Source organism: Populus euphratica, unplaced genomic scaffold, assembly GCF_000495115.2.
Source record: "Populus euphratica unplaced genomic scaffold, PopEup_1.0 scaffold2859.1, whole genome shotgun sequence".
NCBI lineage: Eukaryota > Viridiplantae > Streptophyta > Magnoliopsida > Malpighiales > Salicaceae > Populus > Populus euphratica.
The window spans coordinates 4,683-17,362 of record NW_011502691.1 but is presented as its reverse complement, the minus strand read 5'-3'; the positions used below and the strand labels follow the sequence as shown (position 1 = coordinate 17,362).

General features: G+C 26.1%; 1 protein-coding gene across 4 annotated transcripts; it reads left to right on the top strand.

The window, feature by feature from the left end:
- The first annotated feature begins 3,124 nt into the window (after nt 1-3,124).
- LOC105119391 (uncharacterized) lies at nt 3,125-5,245 on the top strand. Of its 4 annotated transcripts, none has more exons than XM_011017530.1 (3): nt 3,125-3,418; nt 3,747-3,972; nt 4,841-4,857. In XM_011017530.1, the coding sequence occupies exons 1-2, from the start codon at nt 3,193-3,195 to the stop codon at nt 3,968-3,970; spliced, it is 450 nt and encodes a 149-aa protein (XP_011015832.1). In that variant the 5' UTR covers nt 3,125-3,192; the 3' UTR covers nt 3,971-3,972; nt 4,841-4,857. The 4 variants fall into 4 exon arrangements, with proteins under 4 accessions (XP_011015832.1, XP_011015831.1, XP_011015830.1 ...); XM_011017529.1 differs by lacking the exon at nt 4,841-4,857 and adding an exon at nt 4,908-5,245 and having other exon boundaries at nt 3,126-3,418; XM_011017528.1 differs by lacking the exon at nt 4,841-4,857 and adding an exon at nt 4,873-5,245 and having other exon boundaries at nt 3,126-3,418.
- The last annotated feature ends 7,435 nt before the right edge of the window (nt 5,246-12,680 follow it).

Below are 12,680 nucleotides of genomic sequence, written 5' to 3'. Positions count from 1 at the left end.
TAATGCACGGGTATAAACAATAATTTTAAAAAATATTATATTAATATATTTTTAAATTTTAATATACATTAAAAAGTAAACACGGTATCTATTACAAAATAAACTTTTAGTTTTAAAATATTTTTTTTCCATTTGGGTTCAAGTTTTTTCCTATTGAGTTTGTATTTGTGGAAAATGTTTTCTGCATAGGTTATTTTATTTATTTATTTATTTTCTATTTTTAGCTTCAATTTTTTTTCCTATTGAGTTAATTATTGTGGAAAAGGTTGTCTACGTAGATTATTTCATTCATGTTTTTTCCTCAGTTGGGATGATCATTCCTAACCTTCCTATTTTAATAAATATTATTCAAAATAGAATTCTTACGTGACATCCTATACTTAATGTTGTGCGTGTAAATAATTGAGTAAATAATGTGGGTCCACGATAAATTCTAGTCAGGAATAAATTAAATAAAGATCCTAACATATATAGAAGAGAAAAATAATTACTTTTTAGATCTAATAATTAATAAATAATTGAATATATTTTTCTTCATTGTAACTATCATTATCATTTTATTTCTCTGCCTTCAAAATAAGAGACTATTCCTTGTCATTAATTAATATAATTCAATCTACGGTAATTAATTAATAAAAAAAATTATATAATAATCATATGTTTTTTCTATATTTATGATGAGAGTTTAAGACTTAGGCCGTAGGTTATTAACCCCTAAACAACCCTCTATTAGCTAATTATAAGATTATTAATTTTATTAAAATATATATTGTTTAATTCTTTTTCCAATAATTAGAACTAAACCTAAATTATATAGTTTTTATTTTTTTTCTTATATTAGTTTTCGTTCATTTGTTTTCTGTTTGGCTTCAATCTTTTTCCTATTGAGTTCATAATTGTGGAAAAAGTTGTCTATGTAGATTATTTCATTCATTTATTTATTTATTTTCTCTCTTTTATTAGGATGATCATTTCCACCCTTCCTATTTAATTAAATTATTTCAACACTCCCTCTCGTGCAAATATTCAAAACAGAATTTTTACGTGACATTCTAGTTAATGTTGTGCATGCATGTAAATAATTGAGTAATTAAATTATCTTTAGTGGGTGCATGATAAATCCAAGTTAGAAGTAAATTAAATAAAAAGTAGAGAAAAAAAATAAGCTTTTAGATCTAATAATAATAATAATAATAATAATAATATAAGTTAATCTAAGGTAATTAATAAAGAAAATTATATAATAATCATATGTTTTTTCTATATTCATTATGCGAGTTTAAAACTTGGACACGAACAACCCTTTATTAGCCAATTATATGATTATTAATTTTATTTAAAAAATATATAGTTTAATTAATTTTCCTTTAGAACTAAAATATACGTAATATAATTGAGAGTCTACAAGATATTTTTAAAAAATTAATTAAAAATTAATTATAATTAATAATTATATAATGGTAAGGAAATCACATTAATGCAAAAGATGTAGTTTCAAAATTTTTTATTTCTTTTAATTAACCTGCGATGACATGTGATTAAATAGTTGATAAATAAGTTTTAATATCTGCACATGTACATACAAAATTGCTTCACATAATTAATGATGTTCCTCGTATACAAAAACTGATTGAGAAGGGAAAGATATTGTATAGATAATCACAAAATATTATTTATTATAATAATATATTCTTTAATTTAATTTTTAATATTAAATTAACTATAAATTAAGCTCTACAACTCTATTTTATTATTTTTTTTATGAAATTATTCAATTTTTATATCTTGGATCGAATGTTTTACGAGTTTACCTAGTTAATTTGAGTTTTTATTGACTTTCTTTTTATAAATGATTTTTTTAATTTTATTTTTTAATATTTAAGTTAATTAAAAATTAAATTTTATAATTTATTTTGATTTATTTACTATGAGATTATCTCAGTTTGATAATTTAAGTCAAGGGTTTGGTGTGTTAACCCTGGTTGACTTGATTTTTTTTTTTGTCATTTTCTTAATAATTTTTTTTTCAATTTCATCATTAGGTTTGGTTAGGAAATAGACTTTATAAGTTATTTTAATTTATTTTTTATTGGATTATTCCAGTTTTATTATCAAAGTTTATTAGGTTAATATGAATTAACTCATGATTCTTTTAATTTATCATTTTTTTTTTATTTTTTTCAATTTAATTCTTTAACATTAGGTTGATTATTTCTAGATTGATTTAATATGTTGTTGTCTTGATATATTTTTTTAAAATATTATCTTGAAATTTTTTTTAATCAATTATGTTTTTTTCCAGGTTTTTAGGTTATTTTTAAATTTATCAAGTCGATTGGATTATATAAGCCAATTCTTTTATAATTTATTTTTTTCTTCATGAAAACATGCTAGTAATACATAGAAATTATTTTGAAAGTTTTAAAAATTTAGATTTAATATGTAGATAAATAATCTAATCTACACCACAACTTATGTCTCGATCAAGAAAAAAATTTGCTATTTCAAAATCAAGTTCATTTGCACAATCAGAAAATTTATTATCTCTAATGAAATATTTTTTCAGCATCTAAACTATGTTTCCATATATATATATATATATATATATATATATGTATGTATGTATGTATATCATATGTGAGTGTATCATTATAGATTTCATGTTCATTGATAATTTAGTTAGTGATTTAAATATCAATAAAAACACCAATAAAATATTCACGCAGAAAAAATAATTGTTGATCATTTTTTTGTTGGCCAATATTATAGTAATAATTTTTTTTATTTAGAAATACATTAAAATAATATATATATATTTATTTATTTTTAAAAATTTATTTTTAACGACAAAATATATTGAAAAAATCTAAAAATCTAAAAAATTATTTTTTTAAAAAAGAACTCAAACTTTAAAAAAACACCATTTGAGCCACAAAAACAAACAATGCACTTATACTCGGTTGAAAAATGCAATGAAAAAAAAAATAGAGAGAAGAAAAAGATATAATGTTATTTGTGCGAGGCTGGGCTTTCATGCCCAGCTCTCACGTAGCTTTGTGAGGTATAGGACCCAAATTTTCGAAATTGAAGCTAGCCCAAGATTTAAGACCCGCAATACTAGAGTCATATATTTTCAAAAACCCCTAAATTTGCCTGAAAGCCCTAATTTATTTTGGCTCCAAAATACCCACCATGAAGAGAGCTCTGCTGACAAAGCTCTCTGTCTGCACGCGAAAGCTCCTTCTATCTCCTCCCAGATTAAACCCTAACCCTAGGCCATCACTTGCTCAACTCACTGTCTCCACTCGTTCTAGACTCAGCAGGTTCTACTCTTCTGAGTGTGACTCATCCTGTGAAGCAAGATTGACCCAGAAGTCGAATGGCTCCATCGAAGATGCTGATGAGCTCAGCACTCAAGGTAGGGCGTGAAATTGAAAATGGGTTTTGCTTTTTGTGGAAAAAAAATTTGGACTGTAATTGTATGTGCATGAAAATATCTCCTTGTTTTAGTTTCAAAAATATAAAGATTGGACTTTTAGGCTGAATTTTGTTAGGTTTGTAATCTTTTGTTTTTGCATTTTCAGTTTAATTTTCATCGGTGATTTTGAAAAAGAACGACTCTTTTGTGTGTTCAATGTTGCAAATTTGTGACCTTTTGAGAACGGAATGCATGGCCATTTGTTTTGGGTTTGTGGATTGAAAGTCATGTTGTCAAAAACTGAAGTGTGAGATTATATGGGTTGCAGAGATAAAAAGGCTGGTGGAGAAGTACTACGAAGGTGAAGATGAGTCACTGCCATTGATTTTCGAAGCAATTATAAATAGGAAGCTGGCAGGGATCCCGGATGACAAGTTGATAGAACAACTTAATCTAGAATCTCCTACAAATGGTTTTGAGGACAAAGAGTTTGATTTTGATTTTGAAGATAAATGGAGTGAAACTGATGAGGATGGTGATGAATTAGATTGATGGTATGTTGATGCTGTTATTGCGAGAATTATAAGTAATGAATGACTAATGTGCCTATTTCAGGGAATCTTGTGGTTGAAAATTTGTAGTTTCTTGTTATGCAATGCCTACAGCTGCAGGAGCATAAGAGCATAATCATAGTGATGTAGGAGGTTATAAGGAAAATTATTTTCTTTAATAATTTTCTTTTCTATTTAGTTTAGGAAATTAAATATTATGTTTAATAATTTTGTTTTATTTAATTAAGTATAGGAATCTTTATAATTATAATAACTTTGTAATTATTTATTAGTTTTTTTTTTGTCTTTAAGTTAGACCAAGATTTGGTATAAATATGGCTGTCTAATTTGTATTTCAGCAAACTAATCAGAGAGAAAATATTTAGTGTTAAAATTTTGAATTAGGATTTTTGTGTGGTGATCTTATTTGGTAGAATTTTGTGTTGATTGTGTTTGCCCTTTTTTTTGTCATTGGTTGGTATTAAAGTCCAACGATTCCTGGCGGTGCAGTTTGTGTTGTGTGTTGAAATAATCATGGCTGAATTTTGTATAATAACTTCATAATTATTTATTAGGATCTTTTTTCCTCTTTAAGGTAGACCTAGAACTAGTATAAATATCGTTGTTTAGCTTCTATTTCATCAGATCACTCAAAGAGAAAATATACAGTTGTATTTCTTCAGATCACTCAAAGAGAAAATATACAGTATTAAAATTTTGAATTAGGGTTTTTGTGTGGTGATCTTATTTGGTAGCATTCTATGTTGCTTGTGTTTGCTGTTTTTCTTGTGTCATTTTTGTCCATGTTGGTATTAAAACCCAATGATTTGTAGTGGTTTGTGTTGTGTGTTGAAATAATCATGGCTGGAAGATGACGCAAAACAAGAAGTGCTTGTGTTGTAGGGATGAGGAGGTTTCCCCTACTGCTTGTGTTGGAGGGATGAGGAGGTTTCTCCTAGGGAAAGGCATTCAAGAACTGACGATAAAAGATATGTAGAGATAGATTGTAAAATTAACCCATCAATTGGTGGAAGTGATGAACCTGAGGGATCATGTGGAGAGTAATCACGGATCCATTGTCAGCTTTGAAAACTATTTTAGAGGCGAGAGCAGAGGTATACTATACTGATAGGTTCAAATCATGGGATTTCTTATAATGGATTTTGATCTCTGGTTGTTGCTTTTAGTCTCTATTCTGATATTTGGAATTGGACCAATAATGAAGATTTTGGTGATCCCATTTATAATGAGATAGATGTGGATTGATGTTCTCCAATAATTTCTGATGTTTATTTTAATGGTAATTGTGATAGCATAACAAACAATAAGAGTAATGAGATTGATGATGTCATCAATAACGTTCTTATTGATAAGTTAAAGGTTGAGTGCAAAGAGAACAATAAAGGAACTCAACAAAATTAATAGAATTGTATTTTTTTATTAGGCATCCAACAGATCTAGACAATAGTAATTTAAACTGGAGGGTGAGCTTTTTCAACTTGATGACGCTGATGTAGGAGGTTTGAAGGAAAATTATTTTTCCTTTGTTATTTTTATTTAGTTTATAAAATTATATTTATGTTTTATAATTTTTTTTTCTATTTAGTTTAGAAATCTCTATAATAACTATATAATTATTTGTTAGGACTTTCTTCTTTTCAAGGATGACCCAGAAGTGGTATAACTATAGCTGTTTAGTTTATATTTTAGTAGACCATTTGAAGAGAAAAATATTCTTTAATAAAATTTTGAATTAGAATATTTATGTGATGACTTTATTCAGTAAAATTCTATTTTACTTGTATTTGTTGTCTTTGTTATGCTATTTTTTACTACGTCAATCAAGAAGGGTTGCAATGAATGCAAATGTTCTTCTAATGTTATGCTTATATGATATGATATTTGATAATTAATGGAAGTGTACCATCCTTGTGGATGTTTTGCTAGTTATTTTATATTTTGGATATATAGTTGAAATGAAGGATTTTGTTCACATGAAAGGCCTAAGGGTAGAGCATATGTGCAAAGTGTTTGAACTTTGAATGTGAAAACTTGAAAACTTAAGGAATCATGTTGCTGCGCTTTGCTGTTTAGATAATTACTGAACTCTTTGTTTGAATCTCAGTTGCAGTATAGTTCTAGTTGCAGGATGGAATCTCTCTTTTAAAAGTTTTCTTTTCATATATGTTCATTTCATCCTCTCTTCTTAAATCCGCAAGATCATTGATAAATTTTATATTACTTTAGAGTAACTACATTCACTTCATGAGTTCATTTAAAAAAAAAAGATACACATAAAGTTGAAATAAAAAATAACATCAGGTCTATTTTTAAAATGATATAAAAAAAGGACTGTCGTAGAAGGCAAAATCATTGAGATCATAGATATATTTTACTATTCATTATAATAGTGAAATGACATATAAAAAATTGCTTGCTTTTGAATCAAAGGTTTTTTTTGTTCTTTTAAGTGATACATTATTCATTATAGGTTTATTTAAGAGTATTTTTATTTATTCCATATTTTTATAAATAGTAAAATAACAAAAATACCTTTAAAATAAAAAATAAAATAAAATTGCCAGAGAGGGGTGTTTTAATCTCTTTCTTTTGTTGTGCATGGTTAAATCACCCAAAAGCCCCTGGAGCTAGCCCAAAAAAAAAAAACTCTGGGGATCATAGGTGATTGTTTTGTTGTGGGTTTTGTTTTTTGTTTATTTCATTAGGGGTAATAACGGATATTAGTATTTAATTTATATTTTAATTGAAAAAATTATTGTTGTCTGCTAAGTTTATATTTAGATAGCACTTGTAAATTGTAATGTCTCGAGTGATTAAAAATATGTTTATGTCATTTTATTTTATTTTTTATTGTTTTTCTTTTTAGATATGTCATTTATGTTTATTGGTGGGTTTTTTTTCTCTTCATTTCTCTCACTTACCTTAAAAAACAAACTATGATTCTCATTGTTATTGGTGTTTTAGTTGTCTTTTTAATTATAATTTTTTAATATTTTTTTATTAACTTTTATTTGTTTTTATTTTTAATTTATATATATAATTTTTCTCGAGTTGGTCCTATTTTTTTTCCTATTTGTTCTTTTATCGAAGTTTATGTCTTTTAATTTTATTTTTTAATTCAAGTTTATAGTTTTTTTTTTCAACAATGATAATAAAAAGAATAATTTTAATTTGGTCATTTTTCTTGTAAGTTCTTATTGTTTTCATTTCCTTTTTTATTAAGTTATTGTAGTTTTTAATTTTATTCTTCATTTAAGTTATGGTTTTTGTTTATTAATAGTTGTTGTAATAATAATATTAGTAGTCATGGAGTGGGGGTGGGGGTGATAACAACTTTTATCGTTACATTGCCTTTTTAATTTGTAACGGATTAACTCTTAAATCAAGTTTTATTATAATAATAATTATTCTTATTTTATATTGGTTTAGGTTAACTCAGGTTTACCCTCCTAATGTATGACCCTAGCCTTATCTTGAGTTGACCTTTGAGTCGGATTTAAAAATTATAATAATAATTATTTTTGTTTTTATGATGACATGAGTCAATAATCAACTTCACTTGTAACATTGGTCTTATCTAGGTTCGGTTCCTGAATTAGATTTTAAAACTATGATAATAATCATTTTTATTTTTACATTGACTCTAGTCAACCTAACTTGTGACTCGGGTGATTAGTACTTAAAAGTGCATTTTTATCATGGTTTTATATCATTATTTTGCACTTGAAGTATCAATAACTCCTTAACTAAAGCATATTTTATAATAATATATCTAATAATATAAGATACATTTAATTTATGGTAAATGTTCATTTTAAATGCAGGCCTATCACATAAATGAAAGGATTGATTAATGACTTTAAGAACTTAAATTGCAAGGGCAAAAAGATGACCAAAATTAGAAAAGAGATGTCAGTGCAATCCAAACCGGAACACTGTTCGGTAATTGGGTCATATCTAGAGCTATATATCTCAGATTTAGGTCCAATTTATATGGATGGAAAGGTAAGACATAGGCCTACAACTTTCATATGGAGCCCAAGATCTAAAAAGGCCATTATCAAGTCCAAATTGTAGCAACAACAAAGAAGCCCGAATCTGTCTTCCAGCCCGAGCACTGTTCGGTATTTTGGCCATATCTGGAGTTCTAGAAGTCCAAATGAGCTGAATTGTTTACACAAGAAAGCTGAGACAATTGCCTACAACTTTCATGTTTACAACTGGCTCCAATTTTGACGTTATCAATGACGTTTTGGGCAGACAAAAGAAGATAAGGATTGTCACCAAGTCAAAAGTTGGTCACCCACTTATCAATTAGTCATCAAATCAATAGTTCCCATTTTTGGCCTATAAAAGGAGGCATTTGCCATGCATTTAGGCATCTTGGTTTCCAGATCAAGATCATGCTCTTCCTTTCTCTCTTTGTATTTTTTATGCTTTGTTTTCATTAATATTAAGTTTATGCCTTTCATTTCCTTTCCTTTACTTAGTTAACTTTTATGTTCTTATTTTGTTTATCTATTTTGCTTTCTTTCATTATGTCTAGCTAAGTTAATTATGTCAAGGTGAAAAGGTTACACTAATGGTGTAAGAATAAGTATAATGTAAACTTAATATGGACTTTAATGTTTGATACTAACATGTTTTATATTTGTTATCTTGTTCACTCTTTAATACTTTGCTTGTTAAATGACTAATCTTATTGTTGCTTATAATTGTTGTCTATAATTTGTACAATTAACCTCCATGTGGTTCGACCCCGGTTTTGCCGGGTTATTTATTACTTCGACACTCCTACACTTGGGAGAAGACATCAATCTTTTCGTCGTGTCATCGGGCCTTGACCAATAATTCGGGCTTTGTTTCAGATTAATCTCTAAGTTGAGTTTTAAAACTATGATAATAATTATTTTTATTTTTACATTTGTTTGTTGAATAATTTTGGAATTGAGGATTTTTTCTTATAATCTTTTAGGAATAAAAAATAATAAATAGTCTATGAGACATTCTCTCTATACCTTATATTTTATAAGTATAGTAATTCACTCTAAAATTAATTTAAAAACAAATTTATTTTTATATTTTTGTCTTTATCTATTCAACTAAACAAATGTTTTTTTATTGTCTTCATCTTTTCTATCCTAAGACAATATTCAACATTATTTTAAGGTTATATAATAAATCATATTTTCATAAGAAAAACATTGTAAAAAACCTGCAACAATTATTGATAAATATTGCAATAAAAAAGAAGAAGAAAGAATACAACATTTAACGTGGTTTGATAATATACCTATATCCATAGGAGATGAGAGCTTTTATTTTTTATTATATAAAAAAAAAGTTATATAGCATGTATTTATAATAGGCATTAAACCATTTAAGAAAATCTAGCAACTTGAAAAATCATAATCATCTAAAGAATCATGTGACCTGTTTAACAAAAAAACTTAAATTTCTTTGTAAATTTTTATTTGGAATGTGGGTGTTTACTAAATGAAAAAACCAATTCAACAGGTTATTATCAAACCCTACAAAGATATCTAGTGAATAGAGATGGAAAGAATTAAGCCATAAAACCACTCTTGATTGAATTATAACTAGAAAAAAAAATGAATTTAATAGTTGAGTTTGAGTTTCATTTAAAAATAATAATTAAAGTTTTTATCTAAGTAATAGAGAATTAGATAAAATTAAGTCATACGATCATATTTGATTGAACTATAACTAATTGGGATTGGTTTTATTCAAAAAGCTTAAAGCTCATGATGGATAGTCCATTTTGAATTCTTTATATTGCTAATTTTAGTGTTGTATAAGTCTTTACTAATGCAAGATTGTGATGAAATTTATACCCTATATGAAAAAAAATTATTGAAATATTCTAGAAAAATTTTAATTTGACCCAAAATAGAGTTAAAGTTATGAATGTTAATATAAAGATGGTTGCACATTAGAGAAAAATTATCGTACATCAATATAGCAAAAAGATATCTTCATAAATCACTACAGACAACCATGAAAATTGTTGTTGAAAGTGATAAAGGTATAATTAAATTTCACTTACAATACATGCAATATTGGTAGTTGATTGAATAAAGTTCAAAATTTCTAAGATTTTGATGCTCTTATATTATCATCAAATATGTTTAAGTTGAAATGGATATTTTTTACATTAAATCATGACACTTAAAAGACATCTGCTACTTTCTCCATTAAATTTAGATGTGTTTCTTATTTATATTAGCTAAGTCTCTTTTTCAGTTATTTAATTTAAAATTTGGGAGAAATAATCTTCTTTTTTAGCATTTGTATACATGAACATCTTTTTATATATATATATGAAAGACGAGATTTTTATCAGGTAACATATTTAGCCATTAGACAATGGCTAAGAGGGTATTTTCAACTTGTTTTTTTGTTAAAATTTAAATTTTTTCGCTTCAAATTAACTTTTTCTAGTGTTTTTGGATTATTTTGATATGCTAATGTCAAAAATAGAATTTAAAAAAATATAAAAAAACTATTTTGATGGTTTTCTTAGTGAAAAACACTTTGAAAAATAACGACTATCACACTCTCAAATACCCTCTAAATATGAGAAGTAAAGTGACAAAGATAAAACTAAAAAACTTATGATCTCAACATGAACCATGCAAGTTTAACTGAGTTTTATATTAACTTTCTAAAATCACACAAATTAAGCAAAATATAAATATATGAAATATGACTATAACCATGCAACAAATTAGCTTCTCCATGAACTTTATGCTTGACCAAAAAGTATGTTGTATAATTGTTTTCTCTATGAATATATGTAAAATTTAATGGAGAAACGGAAAGAATTAAGTCATACGATAATATTTGACTGAACTTTAGTTGGGCTTAAGTTCTATTCAAAAGGCTTAAAACTTGTGATGGAGGGTTCATTTTAAATCCTTTATATTACTTATATTTATTAAATGTAAGATATGCCTACTAACAACAAAAGCTTTATATTTTTTTTTATTGGAAAGAGACTATTTTCTATATAGATTAAGGTTGTATACATTCATGAACTCTTCTATATATAGTAGTAATGATAAAGACTAATAAGAAAGTGATTAGTCCTACCTAAAATTCACACATCATTCAAGATGGTAAGAGAAATGCCACTTATATGGTAGCTATTAAGGTAAACCAATTTATTTTTGTACAAACCTAGTATAAAACTAAACATAACTTTGCTTTAGAAACTAAAAAAGAAACACCCAAGGCCAAAATTTTTAAAGAATATTAGAGATTAACCAAAGAGAATTAACAATGACTGTCCTCTAAAATAATTTAAATATTTAAACAAGTTTCTTTTAGTTTTACATGTCTTATTTAGAAATAGAATCAAAGAAATTATATGATGATGTTATTGTTAATCATCATAAAGCTATTTTCTATAAGAAATCATAACATTGAGAATTTGAAATAACTAATAAAAAAATTCACATGACACAATCATGTAGGATCAACATTAGCTTTGTATATATTAAACAATGAAAAAAAAAATTCTTTGTTTTAAAATTCTAATTATGAGATTGTGATTATTATCTTTGTTTCTTCATTAATTTTGGGTGCTTAGGTTTCTTTGAAGACAAAGATGCTACAAGGTATATATGAGTGTGTGTGTAAAATATTTCATCACCATAATGAAACTAGACTTTATCATTAAAGAATTGAAGAAATAAAAATACTAGGCTTTTATATTCATAACCAAAACTTGGGAAACTATTCCATATTCATACAAATAAAAATAAGTAATTAAAAAAAATTCTCATACAATAAAATAAAAGTACATCATTTCAAATGGAACAACCACCTATCTGTCATATAATAATTAATATGATTCCATGTTGATAAGCTAGATTTTCCTGCAACACAACATTAAAAATAAAAATCAAAAGCTACATTAGTACATTTAAATAACAATCAAGCTATATATTTATATATAAAAATAAACAAAGAAACGTTTTTCTCTTTTTAATTACCTTACTAATTGCAAAGCATTTTGAAGTATAACTTTCCATTCACCCAAGATATTTTGATCCCTTTACCTGCTTAAATATTTCTAGGCAAAGTAATTTGATCCCAATCCTTCAATTTATATCTTTTGTTTTTCTTTCTTACAAGTTATATATTATACATGATGATGTTTTAAAAAAATCTAAGTAGCTTAAGAGCAAGACTTTTGTCTTGTATAATTGGCTAATTTTTTGATTCTAAAAATTTATTATATTCTCCATAACCAAGATGGTTGGTTCGTGTTTGATACCTAAAAAAACATTCTCTATGGTGATTTTTAGGACTCTTTGATGGTTAAATCAATGACTTTTTAAGAGAAAATGCAATAATATTACATAAACATACTCTGAAAATGCAGTAGATAACGGAGATTACAAACATTTGTTTGAAGGATTTATGGTCTATTTATAGCTTACAAGTCTTTTTATGAAAATGAGAGGTCAAGGTGTAATATTGTCATGATAGTTCAAAAAGAAAAAAAATATCTCTAATATGAGTATTAATGAGGGAAAATATCATTGATGCATGTATTAATATAGATGGAAATATATTAGGCCCTTAAAAGACTATTATATGCTATCTCTTACACAATATTAATATCGATGAAAATATGATAGGTCATTGAATAAATTTTATAC

What these genes read in the sequence shown, in the direction of transcription:
- LOC105119391 (XM_011017529.1), top strand. Translation starts at nt 3,193, where the DNA reads ATGAAGAGAGCTCTGCTGACAAAGCTCTCTGTCTGCACGCGAAAGCTC. An exon ending in TGATGAGCTCAGCACTCAAG is followed by an intron (nt 3,419 to 3,746) that starts GTAGGGCGTGAA and finishes TATGGGTTGCAG; the next exon opens with AGATAAAAAGGCTGGTGGAG.